General features: G+C 43.3%; 1 protein-coding gene across 9 annotated transcripts in view; it reads right to left on the bottom strand.

Annotated features, from left to right (window-relative positions):
- The window catches only part of TENM1 (teneurin transmembrane protein 1), a 1,396,333-nt gene that overhangs the window by 52,078 nt on the left and 1,323,509 nt on the right, over positions 1 to 20,746 (bottom strand). For all 9 annotated transcript variants that reach the window (XM_074962522.1, XM_074962525.1, XM_074962521.1 and 6 more), the window contains one exon: positions 12,267 to 12,421. In XM_074962522.1, the coding sequence (XP_074818623.1) occupies positions 12,267 to 12,421 (155 nt within the window). The remainder of the gene's footprint in view (positions 1 to 12,266; positions 12,422 to 20,746) is intronic.

The raw sequence follows: 20,746 nt of genomic DNA, 5'->3' as shown, positions 1-20,746 counted from the left end.
GGATACCGAACGATGTTCAGCTGTTTACGATTTTCCTGCAATGCAACCTACATTACTAAACTTCTTAAATTAATTCTCCAAAGTGGCATATCATTTTGCATACCCTACCTGTCCCAAAGGAATCTATCAGCAGGAGATGAAGGCGCAGTTTGAAAAAGCAAAATGTCCTTCAGATGTTTTAGCTAATTTGCTTGTAAATGTGATGGTTATTGTCAATAGAACATATTGTACAAGATGTTGCTCACTATTGTTCTATTTGCATTTCTCTGTGTCTCGAATTTTATGAAGCATGCCTAAAAACTTAACTTCTTAATGGTATTCTATAGTAGGGCATTGGCCAAATTCTTCCTTGATACTCACCTCTTGCAACCCCACTCTTTCTCTCTCTTGACTCTTAATATAGAAGGACCTTCTCTTCTCTGTCACATTATTTTGTTCTTACGTCTGCTCCCTCACTTGCCATGTTGTGACTGCTCTCTGTGACCTCCATCCTTTATGTGGCTGTTCTCGCTCTCTCTCTCTCTCTCTGTCTCTCTCTCTCTTTCTGTTGACTTCAACGAGGTCGCAAGGGTAACTTAGCGCAGAATTTAGTCCTATGTCTAGTAAAAGACAAATCTTTTCAGTATTGAACTCTCTTCGGTCTTACCTCATTTTGTACAAGCTTGGGTCTCGAGACCCAAGAACTCTGAAGGCAACAAGGGAGTCAATACTCTGTAGAGTTCTTTCTTGCTGACGAGCTACAAAGTTGTGCTCTTTGGAACTTGTTAATATTACTGTATTGTTTTGATGAGATCTACACAGCTCCAGATTCCCCATGGCACTTAAAGCAATTTGCAGGTCAGAAGTATTGCTGTACGATTTTTTTTAAAAAACACCCTTATTTCATCGATCGCCTACCCTGTTGTTATGTTTTCAATTAAGCAACTTGATCTAACCTTTATTTAATTGGCTTTGAAATGCAACTCTTCAGTTGGAAACTATTTAAAAATTCACTGTGCTGATTATAAAATTATAAACCTAATTATCCTCTGTACTTACGCTGGCTTTACACCACTGATTTCAGTCAAGTTACTCCTGATGTATACCATGTGAGAGGAGACTCTGACACCCAAGAGTGAAATCCTGGCCCCACTGAAATCTATGACAAAACTTCCCCATTGACTTCAGTGGAGCCAGGATTTTAATCCAAATATATGATGGAGCTCTGCGAAGAGGGAAATGCCGGCTCTGGTGATTGCTGTGCTCAGAAGTTGAGGATTACCATATTCTCAGGTTTGGAACCCTAAGATTGTGCCAGTCCATATAGCTTCTCTCATCTTAACTTTGCAGTACTTCCGAAAGCCAAACTGGACTACATGAGGTATCTTGAAAGGTCTGGACTACAGACACTAAAGCCAGCTCCCAGGAAATCTTCAGATTTTTAATTCACTTAAAACAAATGAAAGAAGCTATATCCCTGGATGATCTTTGACTAAATATATACAGATTGGGCTGATTTAATAATATCCACAAACCCATTGGCAGGAATACAGGTCACTCATGAGAGATCGCATGCACAAGTGTGTCAGGCTTTCTAATCTTTTTTTTTTAAAAAAATCCAATATATTTATTATTCCTCCATCAAATCTCACCCTTTTAATTCTTGGTCAGTGCTTCTTATTGCTGTTCTGTCACCTAAGCTTTGTTAATATTCCCATCCCATTCTGGTCTTCTGGGGATAGAGGTTCATCTGGCAAATATTTTTGAAGAGCCAAAACCTTGCCTTTGTATACAACCCAAGTAACAAAGATGTCTGCAAGGGAGGTTCACAGGTGCCAGGATGGGAATGAGTCTTTCTAGCCCCACTGGCCCTCCCTCAGGACACTTCTGCTAGCTGCGATGAAGTGAGCCCCCTTGACAAGATGCAGTATGGGTTGAAATTCTCCCCTGCTCAGGGGGCCAGCACAAGGCCTACTCGCCACTAATGTAATTCTTAATATAAAACTTAAGTGGCACTTGAGCAGTGCTCAGGCCTACTGCTGAGTGTTCACACAGGGGTGACTTTCACTCTATGATGGGGGTCCTTCACGGGGTCAGAATATCCCACTCTCCAGCTGTGCACCAATTCTACTGTAGTCAGGGTCCTCAGCCAGCCACTTGGTGGCATATGGGAAGACAAATAGGTTTAAAGCAAACTTTGTTGTATGTTGTGTCCTCACAAGACTATTTGAAAATTTGTTTTCCTATAATGTTTATATGCTGTATTTCTTACAGACATTTCTGGGTTTGGTCAGCATGGTGTCAGGCATCAGGTCTAGTTATCCAGTTACCTGTGAGTAGTTTGGCAGTTTTTGCAAGTATCCCATACTTACTTTTCATTTATAACTTCTGCCCAATATTTCATCTTAACAGAAGAAAAAAATTGGACTTAGTCATCAATATGTGCCCTGTAAAGGATTTCACCAAACTGGCAAAGCCATATCAAATTTTTTTGGCAATTTAATTCAGTACCGTGGATACAAATATCACGGGCACAAATAACTCATCAACTAGATTCCGTCATACTGAAACACTTTTTAACTGAGAGATGCAGTCAAAGGTTACTCATGCTTAAGGAATAAAAAATAAAGTAAGCAGCTAATTGAGATTTCATTCAGGCAGTTCAGGAACTACACAGGATGGAAGATAAATTGCGAAGAACCAATCATTCTTTCTGCCTGCACTCACAGAGGGGACGCTGCACTGGGGAACCTCTCTCCTGTGAAATACCATTTCCATAGCTCCTTTCTCTCAAGATCCCCTACTGTACCTCCTGGGGTTGGGCACTGGGTGGAAGAGGCCCCGTGGGCGGAGCATGGATCTAGCTGTTCCCCATATTGACCCCTGCCAATCTGTCAGATTTACATGTGGAAATCTGATGAGGAGTTAATGCAATTTGAAGCTACATTAAATCACACTGAGTCTGCAATGAAACAGATACTAGGCAGGGCCAGGCTAGCACCAGCCAAGAATATCACACTGTGCCATTAGGGATGGGGGAGAAGGGCAGTGAAGCCTCGAAAAGGGGTAGCTGTCTACACCTGGGATTCATTCCCCAAAGAGCCACAGGGATATCCAAGTTCAGGGGGGGTCTTCCTTGGTCAGCCAAAGGTGGCATGGATGGGGCTGGGGAGGAGGATGTCATGGGATGATACGTGGGTGGATGCTGGGGTACATGGGGTGCTGTCTGGTGGACAGTGGGCTGGATGTGGTAGAGGGCGTGCTGGGTGCTAGATGGGAAGATAGCTGAGGCTATCTGGGTGGCTCTCCAGGTGCCATGGGGGCAGGAATAGGGCTGAACCCCTCTCCCTCTTCTTTCCCTGCCAGCCACCTGCTTCTTCCAGCCCCTATTCCAGGGGTGGCCAACCTGCGCCTGAGAAGGAGCCAGAATTTACCTATGTACATTGCCAAGAGCCACAGTAATAGCTCAGCAGCCCTCCATCAGTTCCCCCCCGCCTGCCAGCAGCCCTGCTGATCAGCGGCATGCAGGAGGCTCTGGGGGGAGGGGAAGGAGCGAGGGGGAAGGGGTGAAGTAGGGGCAGGGCCTGTGGCAGAGCCAGGGGTTGAGCAGTGAGCACCCCCCGGCACATTGGCAAGTTGGCGCCTGTAGCTCCAGCCCTGGAGTTGGTGCCTATACAAGGAGCCGCAAGTTAACTTCTGAAGAGCCGCATGCAGTGGTGAGCTGGAGCCGGTTCGCACCGGTTCGCTGGAGCCGGTTGTTAAATTTAGAAGCCCTTTTAGAACTGGTTGTCCCGTGTTTCTAACTTTAACAACTGGCCAAAAGTGGCACCTCAAGCACCGACTCCGCGGGTGCTCCGGGGCTGGAGCACCCACGGGGAAAATTTGGTGGGTGCAGAGCAGCTCCCTGCCCCATGCTCCGCCCCAGCTCACCTCCACTCCGCCTCTGCCTCCTCCCCTGAACGCTCTGCCCCGCTCTGCTTCGCCGCCCCCCGGTTTCCCGCGAATCAGCTGTTTGCGCGGGAAGCCTGGGAGGGCTGAGAAGCAGGTGGCGGCTTCCCGCTCAGGCCCAGGGAGGTGGAGGGGGAGCGGAGGTGAGCTGGGGCGGGGGGGGGGCATGAGGAGGGCCACCTGCAGCACAGCAAGTAACCCCGGGGGGGGAGGGGGGGGGCGCAGGGGAAGCGCTCCCCGCCCCAGCTCGCCTCCACTACCCTGGGCCTGAGCGCGAAGCTGCTGCCTGCTCCTCAGCCCTCCCAGGCTTCCTGCGCGAACAGCTGATTCGTGGGACACCTGGGGGGCGGAGAAGCAGAGCGGGGTGGCACGTTCAGGGGAGGAGGTGGAGCGGAGGTGAGGTGAGCTGGGGCTGGGCGGGGAGCTTCTGGTGGGGGCTCTTCACCCACCAAATTTTCCCCGGAGCACCCACGGAGTCGGTTGCTCCCCCTGCTTCCCCCTAGCTTCGCTCCACCGCCCCTAGGAGCCAGCGGGACCTGCCAGATGCTTCCCAGGAGCTGCCCCAGGTAAGCCCCGCCAGGACTCCCCACCTCGCCCCCCGGCAGGTGCCTCTGGCTCTTAGGGGCAGGGTGGGCACCCACTACGGTGGCCCATGAGACCCTCCAGCCCGGTTCCAGGGGCAGTCAGGGGACAGGGGTGGATGGGGCAGGGAGGGGCATTGGATGGGGCAGGAGTCCCGGGGGGCGGGCCACGACCCCCTCGTGGGGTGAGGAGGGAACCGGTTGTTAAGATTTTGGCAGCTCATCACTGCCCGCATGTGGCTCTGGAGCCACAGGTTGGCCACCCCTGACCTACTCCTTCCCTGCTCGGACCCAGGAGGAGTAGAAGAAAGATGAGAGGCTGAGGAGAACGAGCAGCAGCCCTCTGGTGGCCTAGAGGAGCAAATACAGACTCTCTTTGCAGCCCAGCTGGATGCATGAGACTTCAGACGGGCTACGGGAATGGGTTGCAAGGCTGCCAGATGTAAGTCACCCAGGATTCAAAACACTTGGCAGCTCTGATGGTGATCCAAAGCCTACTGAAGTCAATGGATCCATTCACTTCAGGGGACTTTGGATCCGGCTGTGATTATATGTATACATGCCTGTGCATTATCATTTTGCCTAGCTAGATAATGTCATATGTGACAGAGTGTGAGAGAGATGAAATATGACACCTACCATATAAAAACAGAGTAGATTTATGAAATCCTTTGTAGAAGTCAATGGCAAAAATGTTACTTTTCATGTAACAGCAGCATATGCAGTATCTAGGCTGGCAATTATCAGTGCTTATTGCCGCTAGGAACAACAGATTTACTGATTATTTTATTCTAAATGTAAAGCAGAAAAAATCCACTTTATAATGTGTCTTTCATAAATTTAGGTCTGCCAAGGATCTTTCATTTCAGCACAGAGCAGATGAAGCATCTAACATTCCCTAAGTTAAATACCTCTGCGATAGCACAATTAAACAACATGGAAAAAGAGGAATGCAATTTTTAAAAGATTTGATTAAAATTTAGGAGTATTTTATTCAGTGGTACTGTATTTACAGAAGACATGTAAAATAAATTGCTAGTTTGAAGTTGACTAATACAAACAGTCACTTGGGGCTTTTTGGAAGAAAAATTGTGGTCTTTTTTTGCTGTTCTTTCGTGAGGCCCCCAAACCACATGTGACATGTCTATGTGAATGGTATTTCACATTCATTGAAAGGGTAATTTGATTGGCTCCGATGAATTGTTCATTCCTTCCATCTGATATTCTAAAATCACATCCATAAAGACAAGTTTATTGTTATTTAGGGGTCTGATTGCATAGGCCCCAGAGCCATTATTTCTATTTAAGAGTTTGACCCTGTGAGGTGCTGAGTTCCCTCAGCGCCCGTTAATGAAACGGGAATTACCAAAAAACTAAAAAGGGTTATGTCCCATATAATCTTCCTTATGATGTATAGAGAAGGTCAGTAAAGGGTTCTTCCCTCCCTTTCCCAACTCCTAAAAAAGGGTCCTCCCCCCTTGATTGTTTTTGCATTCAAAATGTGGGTCCTGATTACTGTTTTTCCTAAAAACTAATTGGAGAAATAGCAGGTTTATATCATCCACGGACAACAAAGAGCAACATCTCATTTTTTTACTTTATTTCTTTAAAGAAGGGACCTCAGTGAGAGTTGAAGGTCTAGAAATAAGGCATCATTTTTGTACTCTGTGGTGGGGTTTTTGCTTTGTTTATTGATTTCAAGTATATGAGCAGCAATTGTCTTTCTGCAAAATCCTTCTTAATGGTGCTCAGAGACTTGGAATGTTTATGGTATCATCCACTAAACATGACTAGACTAACAGATCATCATAAGCCTCAGAGAGGGAGGACAAAAAATAAAAGGCAAGTCTATTTTTGTACTGATCTGCTCAAATGAAAACAAAGTGGCTATCCTCTCTCTGTTAGACAGAAGGGTCTCCAGCACAATTCAAATATAGAATTCCTACAGCATGATTAGAAAGCTTCCATAGCTCCTGTATTTACAGGAATACCACATATGTTAAAGGGTGTTTCCTAAATTACCTTTTTAAGAGACATTATTATTTGTATTATCATACCACCTAAAACACTACTCATGAGCTTTTGTTTTATTTCTCTCTCTTGTAAAATGACCAAGCCATTAATATCCAAATGGAATTATTGCTGAGTTTAAACAGAGACACAAAGTAAACGCTGAAGTTAAACATGGTGAAAAAGGGGACTGGTCTCTGGACCACTTTACTCTTTTATCACACAGACTCTTCCTCCTCATAGATATTACTAGTGGCTGGGTTTTCATCTCTGATCTTTTCTTTAACCTGTGAAGGAGAGGCAGAATTGTGTCCCAGAAGAAGTATGATTTCCAATGGTACAAGTGGCTTAGCTTTGTTAGTTAATACAAGGATGAAAATGTCTAAACACATAATAGGGAAGATGCACAGCTGATCAGTCAAAGTGGTTCCACTGAGTTTAAGTAAAAAGGTTTTAGCTTCACCAATAGCACAAATATAGTGAAACGTCTCTGGAGATATTGCATCTTCCTTCAGTCTGCAAATAGATCTATTATTCTGCTCAAAGAAATGAATGTGATCCTGCAACCCCTTTCTTATGTTCCATGTGCAACATTGTTCAAAAGTGCTTCACTCCAGAATCAAATTAATTTTTACATTGGCATTCATCTGTCTCATATTCACTGGCTCTTTTTCCTGTCTTCCGCATAATCTTCTATTGCATGTAAGTGCACCTCAGCAGAAGTCATGTATTTATCTGCTTTGTTTATTTTGTAAAACAGGTTCTCACATTTTCCTTCAAGGGAGGTCAGAGCGTTCTGTAAGCTTTCTGTTCCATACAATAGGTCTTCAAGCATGTATTTCATCAAATTGTCCCTCTGCAGACATTGTTGATGGTATTGCCTGCTGTCCTTCTGACTGCAAGAGATTTGTCAGTGTTTGCATTTGTGACATCTTAAGTCACGTTTTAAATCAGTCCATGCATCTTTACTGATAAAGTTCTGAAGGTGAGAGGGAGAATGCTGCAGAGTGAAAGTAGAGTTCCCTCTGGCAATTTACAATTAATTAAAAGAGGGGTGTCCAGTGCTTGAAATGTTCTCAAAAATGTCTCCATAACTTGGGCTTTTCCCTCTTACTCATCATTCTAACACATATCCCTTAACTTGACCTGTATGAACACACTGTCACCATAAGTAAATCTTGTCACATTTTTGTGAAGGAGAAAAATATTTTGCAGTGTTGCTTTGAATTTTAGGTGAAGCAACAGAATATATATGGAATCTATCAAGTGGGGAACTGCTGAACAAAGGCTGATGAAGTGCAAATGTCAAGACAGAAAATAGTCAAATAAGAACTTTCATATTAGAACACAGTGGTGACAGTTACGAACACTATCAATCAGTCAGCAGCTATCGCTTTGGCAAAGAGTCATCACTAGTGGAATTGTCATTAGTGAAGGGGCAAGGCCACCGTTTACAGGCTAAGGAAGAGATCTTGTGCTTGATTCTCCACTGCCTTGCACCTTTGCAGTTATTTGTATTTGTATGGACTGAGTCCCGATTGGGTATAGAATGCTATCAAATACAGACCTATAGCATTTTACATTTTACAAAGAGGAAATGACAAAACAAAGTGCATGGCAGTAAAGAATCAGGCCACATATTTATCATGGGAAGAAGGTACATGATGGATTAGGAAGTGGACATTTCTACCAACATTCCCTCTTCAGCTTTCTCCATAGAAAGGGGGGAGGGATAGCTCAGGGGTTTGAGCATTGGCCTGCTAAACCCAGGGTTGTGTGTTTAATCCTTGAGGGGGCCATTTAGGAATCTGGGGCAAAAACTGGGGATTGGTCCTGCTTTGAGCATGGGGTTGGACTAGATGACCTCCTGTGGTCCCTTCCAACCCCGATATTCTATAGCAGTGAAGACAGAAAGAAGTAAGGCTTATATCATTCTTCTAGATTTTTCCTCTTTTACATGTGAATTTTAGCCCACTACAGAGTTAAATACTGTTAGGAATTGCTAGAACCAAACATAATGTAGGACCTGATTCACCTCTCATTTACAGTTGTAAATCCAAAGAAACTCCACTCAACTATAGCAGTGTAAAACAGGTGTAAGTGAGAGCAGAATCAGATCCTATTAAGCTTCCCCAACAGCCCTTCTGATTCATTTCAGTTGTAATCAGTAATAATTGTGATGCTTCAGAAATGGGCTTCTCATAAGCAGAGTGCATTAATTGTGCCATTTTTTCCTGCCAGTTTGGTCAATTAGGCAAGTGATTATTACAGCCAAATTTTCAACAATGCTCAGGACCCACATTTGGGGCCAGATTTTCAGAAGAGTTCAGCTCTCACTTATGCACCAAAACAAGTGTCCAGATTTTAAAAATAACCTAGCACATTGGGCTCTTGAAAATCTGGCCACTATTGTCTCAAAGAGAAGTGATGGATGCTGAGTCCTTTTGAGAATCTGGCCCTTATTCTGGTACCAAAAAGGGAATTGAGGGCTTTTGAAACTCTGTCTTCAAATGCAGGTGCTGAATACTTGAATATCTGGCCCTGAACTTTTTTGAAAATCTGGCCGAAAACACCAAATTCATTTGACTTGTGTTTGACCAAAACAGAGTTCAGCTATGTTCTGTACAGGTAAAAGAGGAGCAAATTCATCACTTTACCATGCAGCTACCTCAACCCAATCTCCTTTTCCTTACAAACCAGGAATAACAATACCTTAGTCAAGTCTGAGATGGAAGTAAGTGACATGTGCTTAGTGATTTCTAAGACATATTTCTGTTCAAAACTGGTATTGAAATATGTGACTAAACCCTTTCATAATCAACTCACCTATTAAAGTGAAAGCTCTATTTATTTATTACAGGTTTCAGAGTAGCAGCCGTGTTAGTCTGTATTCGCAAAAAGAAAAGGAGTATTTGTGGCACCTTAGAGACTAACCAATTTATTTGAGCATAAGCTTTCGTGAGCTACAGCTCACGTCATCGGATGCATTCAGTGGAAAATACAGTGAGGAGATTTATATACACACAGAACATGAAAAAATGGGTGTTTATCATGCACACTGTAAGGAGAGTGATCACTTAAGATGAGCTATTACCAGCAGGAGAGTGGAGAGGGGGGGGAAGAAAACCCTTTGTAGTGATAATCAAGGTGAGCCATTTCCAGCAGTTAACAAGAACCTCTGAGGAACAGTGCGGGGGGGGGGGGGAATAAACAAGGGGAAATAGTTTTACTTTGTGTAATGACTCAACCACTCCCAGTCTCTATTCAAGCCTAAGTTAATTGTATCCAATTTGCAAATTAATTCCAATTCAGCAGTCTCTCGTTGGAGTCTGTTTTTGAAGTCTTTTTGTTGAAGAAGTGCCACTTTTAGGTCAGAAATTGAGTGACCAGAGAGATTGAAGTGTTCTCTGACTGGTTTATGAATGTTATAATTCTTGACATCTGATTTGTGTTCATTTATTCTTTTACGTAGAGACTGTCCAGTTTGACCAATGTACATGGCAGAAGGGCATTGCTGGCACATGATAATAATTCCATAGGACATTTAATCTGGGGCACTTATTTAGGGACTACTTTGCTATGTACCTTGAGAAAATCAATGGGATAATAATAAAAAGCAAGAGATGCTTCTATAAATTGCAGATACAAATTCCAGGGCTTGTATCTGGAAAGATTCAATATATGAAGGGTGAGATGACATCATTGACAAAATGTATTCAGGATGGATTTAATACCTTATTTTGATTTTTAAAAAATGAATTAGATCGGATACCTTTTTAAAACCACATACTTTTAGGTGTCCTTTATAAAGCTATCATTTAATACCAATATCTTGAATATTTATTGCTATGCATTCTGGATTCATCTCAAAACTATCCTGGTCTATGCAGTAAGGATACATCTAGATCACTCAGTTTGTTGTAGCTTTTGCACCACTATGTGATGATAAACATGCAGTGAAAACCATTTCCACTGATAGTACAATCTATAGTATACCAGCAATGAACCAGTTGGATTTATTCACCAGAACTCATTTTCATTTCTGCTTTCACAAATGAAAAGGCACTAAACCTGTCAGAATGGCAGTGGGGGAAACGACATTGAATAGTAAAAGAGCTAGCTCAGTGGTATGCTTTTCCTTACCCATGATACTGGAGATGTTCCCTCTGCCTGAGCTCCATGGAGTGGGACTCCATGCAGATCCAGAGCTAGGAAACGAGGCAGCCAGGGAGCAGAAGTTCCACATGATGTGATTCCTTATAGACCTTAGAGATATCTGATTTGGTAGCTAATGCTTCACATACGCTGCAGGCAGTTGCTATATGTATATCCAAGAAGTAGTTAAAATATGCTCCATGCATTAACAACTCCCCCAAGGTCTCATTCTTGGCTGCTACTGTGTAGCCACGGAGATGGCAGATAATAGCGGCATGACTAGGGGCATAGGCAGCTGTGGGGAAGGCATGGGTCATCAGAGATTACATGAAGTCCACGTGTTTCCCAGGACATCCACTAGTTTGCCAATATGAACCCCTGGCACTTTCTGTGGGAGATGAGAACAAAGTCTTCTCCCTGACAGGACAGGAATGGAACTGTGATTTGGATGTCTGAGTTTGCCACTCTGTGCAGGTTTTTCCCCCATAAGGCCGAATCTGGCCCGTGACCACCATCGTGGCTTCACAGTGAAGCTTGTTATATACAAACAAGGACATTATTCCTGCATTCCTTGTATGCCTGAATTTCCCTTGACTTCAAGAAACGTAGGATCAGGTCCTCATGGTAAACTGCTACCATTAAAATCCTCGATAGAAATTAGACACAGCTCAGATCAGGTGAGTTCTCTATGTATCAGTTGTGGTTTCCAGTGGCGAAATATTAAAATACACTAGAAAAAACTAAAAAGCGAAACCAAAACCAACCAATTTGGCTCTAGGTACAATCACACACATCCCATAATGTAACTGTTTTGAGTCCTTGACTCCCTTTGGTTGTTTGAAGCAGACAAATTTTATTTTATTTTGGAGCCAGAATTGAATAAGCAGAACCTGGCCTACACCATCTGCCTTTTAGAGTTGCTACCCATTAACTTTGAAAGGCTGGCTGTTTTGCGTATAAATGTCTGTCTGGTTTTTAATATAAACCAGATGGGGAAAGTACCTTTTTGTTCAATTTCTGTTACATTGTCTTTGAATTAAGAATTGAAAAGCACTTTAAAAAAGTATTGAAAAGCTGGAGCTTCTGTATCCTTTAGCTGCTATTTTGTTAGTTCCTCCATAGTGCTCCCTAGCAGAGACCTGGATAGCAACAATATCTCATTTTTCTTCTCTGTTAAGTGATGCAAGCACAATAATGTCAGATAGCTGGGCTAAAGGAAGGTTCTTAAACCTTCTAAACCTAATATCACCTGCTTTTAAAGGACACACCTAAAAGTAGCTTGTAACTTTTTAAAGCAATGAGTGTAGACATACCGTATATATTAGTCTAAGCACCTGTACACACACATAATACATACATGGACCACTCGGTAAAGTCACATGCATACTTTTTCTATTTATATTAGCTGTCTTAGATTTATATTAATGATTTAAATATAAGCTTTATACACTATCAAATATCACTACTGCTCTAAAAACATGTCTGAAATCTTGTGCCACCCAGTGTTAACTGATTAACTGGGTATCCTTAAATAGTTACCCATTTCCACAATGTGTTGAATGGTAACAATGCATGAAAATCAGTGGTGTCTACCTGAGTGATGTCCATTCCAGAGTCACAGCTCAGTGGCTGCGTTGATGTAAGACCATTTGAACCTATTACAGTTGTAATCACACCACTTTCATCAATCTTCCGAATCATGGTACCATCAACAAAGTAAATGAATCCATACTTATCCACAGTGATACCTGTTGGTAGAGTAAAGAAAGCATTAATACTGGTACTCTACTTAAACTATTTCCTCATCTGTGTTAATTCCAATTCCTCAGATTACGGTAATCAGATTTTGAAAAAATAAATTTTACTTTCCACAAAATAATATAACATTTTTATTCCAGATGTCAGCCTTCCTTACACAAACCCCACTCCAAAGGGTCCCCATACAGAGCTCTGAGTGTCCTTGACATACATTAAAAAAACAGAAGAATATAGGGGATACAGAATAGAAATAGACCAAAACAGCAGCACTTCTTCCTACCACACATATACCTAGATTTATGATCTTTATCATTGTCTTCAATTCACTCACTTTGGACAATTATAATTTATTGTGTGTATTATAGGGGCACTTGGCAGCCCCAGTCAAGGTCATGACCCCAGTTGTTCTAGGTGCGGTATATACACAAAGTAGGAGACAATTCCTGCCTTGAAATCTTACAATCTAAACAGACAAGACAGACAAAGGGTGAGAGAAAAGCAGCATTATTAGCCCCATTTAACAGATGGGGACCTGAGGCATAGAGATTCTTTCACAAGATCACAGAAAGCTCTGTGGCAGAGCTGGGAATTGAGCTCAGATGTACTCAGTCCTAATCCATCACATTTTTCACACAACCATCCTTTCCTCAATGGCAATGTCTCAGGGTTTCCAATGCGGCAAGAAATATGAGCTGTTTTTTACTGAAAATGTTAAAACGGTCACAAAAAGCACTTCTAATCATATCACTTCTAATCTTATCTGAGTTGGGAAATCCCTTTCTCCTGAAAATCTCAATATTTTGTTTAAACAATTTCTTACTTTTAACCTTACTATAACTTTTTGCATCTATCCTACACATTCAAGACATTTTTAACAATGAATTTATTTCATACTACATGGGACGGAAAGTCTGAAGATTTGAACAGATGAGTCAGACAGTGGTTTACATGCCTCATGATTTTGTCCTCTGAATTTTGCATGACTCAAGGTTGTCTGGGTGGGATCCACTAAGAGACTTAGGCTGAGCGTCACATTGCTTAACTTTTAGGTGCTTAAAAAAATCACAGGAACAACACTGCAATCCATAAAGACTAGTTAGGTGTCTAGGCTCTCTATACATGGAATGGGAAGAGATGGGCTGTCATAAATATAAAGGGAAGGGTAAACACCTTTAAATCCCTCCTGGCCAGAAGAAAAACCATTTCACCTGTAAAGGGTTAAGAAGCTAAGATAACCTCGCTGGCACCTGACCAAAATGACCAATGAGGAGACAAGATACTTTCAAAGCTGGAGTGGGAGGGGGAAACAAAGGGTCCTCTTTGTCTGTGTCATGCTTTTGCCAGGACCAGAGCAGGAATGCAGGTCAGAACTCCTGTAAAGAGTTAGTAAGCAATCTAGTTAGATATGCGTTAGATTCTGTTTTGTTTAAATGGCTGATAAAATAAGTTGTGCTGAATGGGATGTATAATCCTGTTTTTGTGTCTTTTTGTAACTTAACGGTTTTGCCTAGAGGGATTCTCTATGTTTTGAATCTGACTACTCTGTAAGGTATTTCTCTTCCTGATTTTACAGAGGTTTTTCTTTCACTTTTTCTTTAATTAAAATTCTCTTTTAAGAACCTGATTGCTTTTTCATTGTTCTTAAGATCCAAGGGTTTGGGTGAGGATTTTTATCAAGCCTTCACCAGGAAAGGGGGTGTAGTGCTTGGGGGGATATTTTTTGGGGGGGAGATGTTTCCAAGTGGGCACTTCCCCTGTTATTTTTGTTGGACACTTTGGTGGTGGCAGCATAAGGTAAAGGTAAAACATAAGCAAAAGGTAAAACAGTTTGTACCTTGGGGAAGTTTTAACCTAAGCTGGTAAGAATAAGCTTAGGGGGTCTTTCATGCAGGTCCCCACATCTGTACCCTAGAGTTCAGAGTGGGGAAGGAACCTTGACATGGGCACCTAAGAAAGCTATCCTCAAAGGCCAGCATATTGGGCTGAGAGTTGTCTAAGCAACCCATGAGAGATGCTGATAAGAGGGGTGTACCTAAATCTGGGACTCAGGGAGACACATAGGTCTGCTGGTGATCCAGGAACAGAAACCCACCACCTGAAGTCAGGCAGCCATTGGCACCTAAGGCATTTCTTGTGGGAATGAGTTAGGTGCCTGCCTCGCTCCACACAAAACAGTGGCAGCAGGAGCTGGTGCTTTTAGACCAATGGTTAGAGCACTCATTGGGGAGCCCCAGGTTCTGCCCCCTCCCCAGGGGGAGAAAGGATTTAAACAGGGGTCTCCTACCTCTCAGGGTGCTCTAACCACTGAGCTATGGGATATTCTGATGTGGGGCTCCTCATTCTCTCCTGCTGAAGCTCTGCTAATGCGGATTAAGTAATGAAAGAGTGATTGGCGCAGGGGAACTGGACCTGGGGCATCCCACCTCTCTCTCTCTCTCTCTCTCTGACCCAATGACTGTTTCATTGTGAATAAATACTTAACAAGTCATTGGGCCAAAGAGAGAGACTCTATAGGTCAGCAGTATAGGGGAGTGGGAGACTTGGGTCCAGTCTCTCTGCTCCAATTGAGCCTTCATTATTTAGCCACAGTGGAACAACTTCAACAGGAGAGACTGAGGGAGCCCCATAACAAAATATCCCAGGTTCAAGGATTAAAGCACCCCCCTGAGAGATGGGAGACCCCTGTTCAAATTCTTTCTCCTCCTCTGACAGAGGGGGATTGGGGGGGAACTGAACTTGGATTTCCCACATCCCAAGAAAGTGCTCTAGCCACTGGGTTAAAAATGATAAAGTTGGCAACCACTTCCTCCAGCTGGATTTTTAGGCAATCCAATTTGGTAGGTGGCCTCTGAGCATGCCTAAAAGATCAGGCCCTGCACGTGATTTAGACAGCCAAATGCCTTTCTTACCCCAGTCTGTGATTCACTCTGGAGCTTAGAGTGGCAGGGGACAGAGGCATCTGGGCATATAGAGGGAGGCAGTAGAGCACATGCTCAGAGGCAGAAACATAGGCACCTATGGAAATTTTACCCTGAAAATTTAGGCGCAGAGTCTGGGCTGCAGGGAGGCGCTGGTCTCTGCTAGTGATCCATGAACTAGGGGAAGACAGGTGTTCCTCTGCCTAATTCCCCTGTGGGGCCCAATCCAGTAAGTGTGGTCAGAGACCACCTAATACCACACAGCAGGGAAAGTGGCTCTCCCTTTTAACCTTTAGCACAGTGGTTAGCATACTCACCTGGGATGTAGCAGGCCGGCAGTTCAAGTCTCCTTGGGAATGCTCTACCCACTAGGTTATGGAGTATACTGATGTGGGTCTGAGCCCTCATTCTCTCCTAGTTGTTCCACTTTAATTAAATAATTGAATAATGAAATATTAATTGGTCCAGAGAAAGGATGAGAAGCCTAACCATTGGAATAAAGGTTATAAAGGAGGTCCTCCTCCTGCACATTGAGTCAGGTGAAGCATGCCTACCAGATTGGGCCCTGCATGTGACTTAGGCAGACAAACACTGGAGCTAGGCAGGACACCTAGAGTGAGACAGTAGTGCTCATGGCCAGAGCAGGAACAAAATTGCCTACAGAACTTTTACTGCAAAATCTTAAGCACTGACTTGAGATGCCTACAGGGTTCAGCAGCAGCTGAGGGGGAATTGGTGCATCACAAGTGACACCTAAAACTGGGACTTAGACACCTAAGTCCTTTGTGGATTCAGGACTGAGGACATACATTGAAGACAAGAGGGTTGCACTTGGTGCCAATGAGGGAAGACTTAAGCCTTCATAAGCTTTTTATTAATGAAAATGCACAAGAAGGATATTCAGATGCTGGTAGTTAAAGCATGTTTTTACGAGCCAGCTGACCAGCTCTGCTGTGGAGTCACTGAAGACAATAAGGGAGCCACTTTTCAAAGCAGAACTGAACATTAGGTTCTTTTAAACGAAAATTTACTTTAGTGTAAAACTGAAGTGAGTTCAATTTTGGGCCCCTTATGGTTTGGGCCACCAAAGACTGTAATCAGGGCAAATCCCCAGGGTTGTCTGAGAATGAATTCACCCTGGTGCACCACTTAGCCCCACATAAGCCTTCAAAACACTGATGAAGTAGGACATAAGTGGTGTATAGATCTTGTGCCAGCCCTTTGCACCGGGGTGTATCTCGCCTTGACTGAATGTTACCATCTGAGTTATAACAATCCACGTAATCTGGGCCTAGCGATTATCATTACCATGAAGCATCAGGGTGAAGGTTGACACCCAACTTATTTAGCCTATGGATATTTTTTTTTAAGATATTGAGAAAAATGGAAAGGCCACTACAGCATGAGCCGTGCTTCCCCAGCTAAACAGCCTTGAGTTTTAACAACCTCTTTCAAACAAGAAAGAAATCTAGTCACAATTAAAGTGTGTTTCCTTTGGGAGTGCATTCGAACCTATAAAAAACAAAGGCAGGATATGCAAAGTAAATTGCAAAATCTCTTTTGATCTGTAACGATGAGCTGCAGCTCTCCCCCCCTACTCCTCCCAGTCTGGATATTAATGACTATATAACAAAGTAATTAACATGCAAATTTGACAACCTTTCTCCACATATCATTCCCAAGGGAATACAGATGCAAACAAACAAACAAACAAAATTACACACTGGTAAGTTCCTATCTTTGGTGACAAAGTAATAACATTTTTTGATTGGGTTTTCCAACCAAAATCCACTAAGGGCCAAATTCTGACCCATAATTATGTGTTGGGAGGGTTTGATTGGTATTTACTCCTCCATAAAATAGCTTTGGAATAGCTCAAGCAATTCTGAGGATAGATTAGCTGGGTATTCAGAGGAAATGGAAAGTTGTTTTGAGCCCACTCCATAATAAGGACCAGTAGAACAGCTTTGGGGCAGGAAATGAAGTTCTCCTCTTCCACTCCCACACTTTGCAGGTCCCATACTTTGACTGTTGTCATACGGAACATCTGCCTGGAGAGAGACAAACTGGAGCAGGGATACCTAACCAATAAAAATCACATAAAACCCTAGTCTAGAGGGCTTGGGGAGTATCGCAAGGAGGCTGTTCTGTGTATGTGTGTGGTTTTTGTTTTTTTCCAGGAGTGAGAAGGGACTGCTGGTGAAGGGTGGGGACAGTAGTTTCTCTAACCCCTGCATCTACTAGGGAGATTATCCACTCACCCCCTTTCCATGAGGATCCCATGTTCTTTTTACTTTAAAAATACATACTGCACTGTTACTGCCACCAGGGCTAGAACTTGGGCTATCAAGAGGGCATAAGGAGTATCACAAGCAGACATTTTTACATGCCCTTAAGGATGATTCTGCATGCAGGAAGTTTTTTTCAGTCCCTATCTATGCTCCATTTCAGAGCCATCAGTTGTAAGTGAGATTTTGGGTATTTGTCCCCTGCTAATAGTCAGGTGAAAGGAACTGCCTCTGTGGAGTCAGGTCGGCTCTGCACATGTGTATCTTGATCTTATTTTTGGAAGTTCAAGTGTCTTGGACTCTGACCTTTGCAAGAGGAATTATGCAGCTTCATAACATGGTAGAGGGATATGCTGGATTATTAGCTCATCTGGGTTGGACAGCTCTGGGCAGGCTCCATGCCATAGATAATGCAATGCCAGTATCCAGCAGTAGGACAGGTGCATTTTCAGTTATGTGCTATTTTTCCATGAGACCAGCCGGTTGTATCGGCTATGTGGTATGCATTAGATAACAGTCCAAAATTATACATCAGTGAAAGAATAGAGCTTGTCAACTGTGTAGCTGAGAGTGGATTTCAAATATGGGCTGAATAAGAAAACCACAGAACCCATAATGCTGGGAATACACTCCCATCTACAGTTGTCAACAGAAATGTGGTCTCTGTTTACATGGAGTAAGTGGATACAGCATAGATCTGGACAATGTCTCCAATACTTCACTCATACTATGTGAATTCCTAATACTGCTGAAAAAGTTACTCCATTGGTACTCTCTCCAATTAGCACACTGCACACTCTTTAGTGATGATATAGTGAGTATCTTAAAATAAGGAAATTCATCTATTATCCCTCAAAGATAAACCAATTGGCTTAGGAAGGCTTTAGAAATGGATTTGGAATATACTGCATCATCAGCCTAGAATACAGTAACATGGAAAATAGAAGGCATAAGTGGAGGATGGTAATTTTGGGTGTATTTGTTAAAGTCAATGTGCCAGATCCTCAGCTGGCGTGAACTGATGCACAGATGTGGACTTCAGTGTAGGTACACCAATTTATACCAAGGGAAGATCCAGTCCAAGACCTAGGCAGTAATACTGAGATGGAAAAAAAAATGTGAGTACTGAATATGAGAGGAAAGTGTCTCAAAATATGGGAAATGTTGTTCAAGGTCACAATTCTCTTACCAAGGTCAAAACTGCACAACACACAAATCCTTATCGTGTAACTCAGACCAATCACAGGTGGAGTCCAATTTGCATACCTGACTTTTCTGATATCATCTGCACCTTTTCATTCAGGAATCTCTGTGCATATCCTTATCTGCAATTATCCATATTTCTTTCATATTTTCCTCCCTAACATCAAGCTAGCCAACTCTTCCACAAGTACCAGCTTCATTTTCAACAGAGGTTTAGTATAACTGACAATACATATAATGTACTAAGTCCAGGTTTATTCCTTTACACAGCAAAAAGAACCAATTCCTTATCTCAGTTGTAATTTATACTAAGGTAACATATAAGGCCATGTCTACATTTACCAGTAGATCAGCACTGCTGTGCTCAATGCAGCCGTGTTGATTTAGTGGGTCTGATGAAGACCCGCTAAGTCAATGGCAGAGCACTCTCCCATAGTCTCCGGTACTCCAGCTCCCTGATAAGAGGAAGGTAAGTCAGCGGGAAAGCACCTCCCGTCGACACAGTGCGGTGTAGACATCGTGGTAAGTCGACCTAAGCTACTTTGACTTCAGTTACATTATTCACATAAGCTGAATCCTGCCCAGATGCTGATATGATAGACCAATTTTTATTTTATTTCTTGTTGATAAACACCTGGTAGATACTGCATACATTGACAAGGTGCAATAGATAATGGGAAAATAGGAAACAGGAAAATAAAGATGAATATCTAAATATTTCCAGTGCATTCATTATTAGATACTGGATTCACTGGAAACTCCAGTAGCTGCCTTTTGCATGACATTTCATTTATCTGCACTACAAAAACATACCTCTAACCCTTTTATGAGATAGCGTGTGATGCAACACAGGACCAAGTACCATTAACTGTTGTTCAGAGAGGAAGTGAGAGAAGGAACTGATGTGTTAAAATGCTCTAACTGCAAACAGAAATCTTTCCCACATCCAAGTTCAGAGTGAAAAAAGGCTAATTTCAGGCATTTCATTTCACAGCAAAAGTAAAATTTTATCTGTATAACCCTTAAGTCTGTGGAAGACATACTCATGTCCGCTCTGTTCTCCCTGTGCAGCTGCAGCCATACACAGGGGTTGTAAACAGCTTTCAAATGGCTGAAAGAATTCCCTGAACATAGGGACTGCATTTGGCTGTTGTAGGTGGCCGTACACTGGTTACCTCACAAGCTGCAATGCAGGGGTCATGCCAGGGTGGAGACAGGACAATCTTAGCTGATGCAAGCCTTTTCTGAATCAAGGCCCAAGTGCTTATGTGTAAAATTTGTTTTTTTGCATGTGTGACAATGTGTAGCTGGGAAAAGGGGCCACCATAGCAATTGTCTCCCTAATACGTTTGTTCACAGTGGGGCTCCAGTCATTCTGAGAAACACCAGCCTTTGCAGGCAGAATGGAAGAGAAGATTTAAGGACTTTTGTAAGTCTCTGCTTAACCTATAGGCCAAGGGTGGGCAAACTTTTTGGCCCGAGGGCCACATCAGGGTTGTGAATCTGTATGAAGGGCCGGATAGGGAAGGCTGTGCCTCCCCAAACAACCTGGCCCCCAGCCACTTCCCGCCCCCGACTGCTCCCCTCAGAACTCCCGACCCATCCACACACCCCCTGCTCCTTGTCCCCTGACTGCCCCCTCCTGGGACTTTCCACCCCTAACTGGCCTCCGGAACCCCCCTCCCTACCCAACCCCCCTGCTCTCTGTCCCCTGACTGCCCCGACCCCTATCCACACCCCTGTCCTCTGACAGGCCCCCTGGGACTCTCATGCCTATCCAAACCCCCCGCCCCCCATTCCCTGCCCCCTGACCGCCCAGCAAAACTTTTACCACTGTGGAAGATCCTGAAAGTTACTCTGCAAAGTTGGACCTCTTCACTGGCATGGAACTCCATGTAAGTCAGTG

This window comes from Natator depressus, chromosome 9, assembly GCF_965152275.1.
Source record: "Natator depressus isolate rNatDep1 chromosome 9, rNatDep2.hap1, whole genome shotgun sequence".
Lineage (NCBI taxonomy): Eukaryota > Metazoa > Chordata > Testudines > Cheloniidae > Natator > Natator depressus.
Note: the sequence above shows the minus strand (reverse complement) of the source record. Positions and strands in the feature narration are given on the sequence as shown.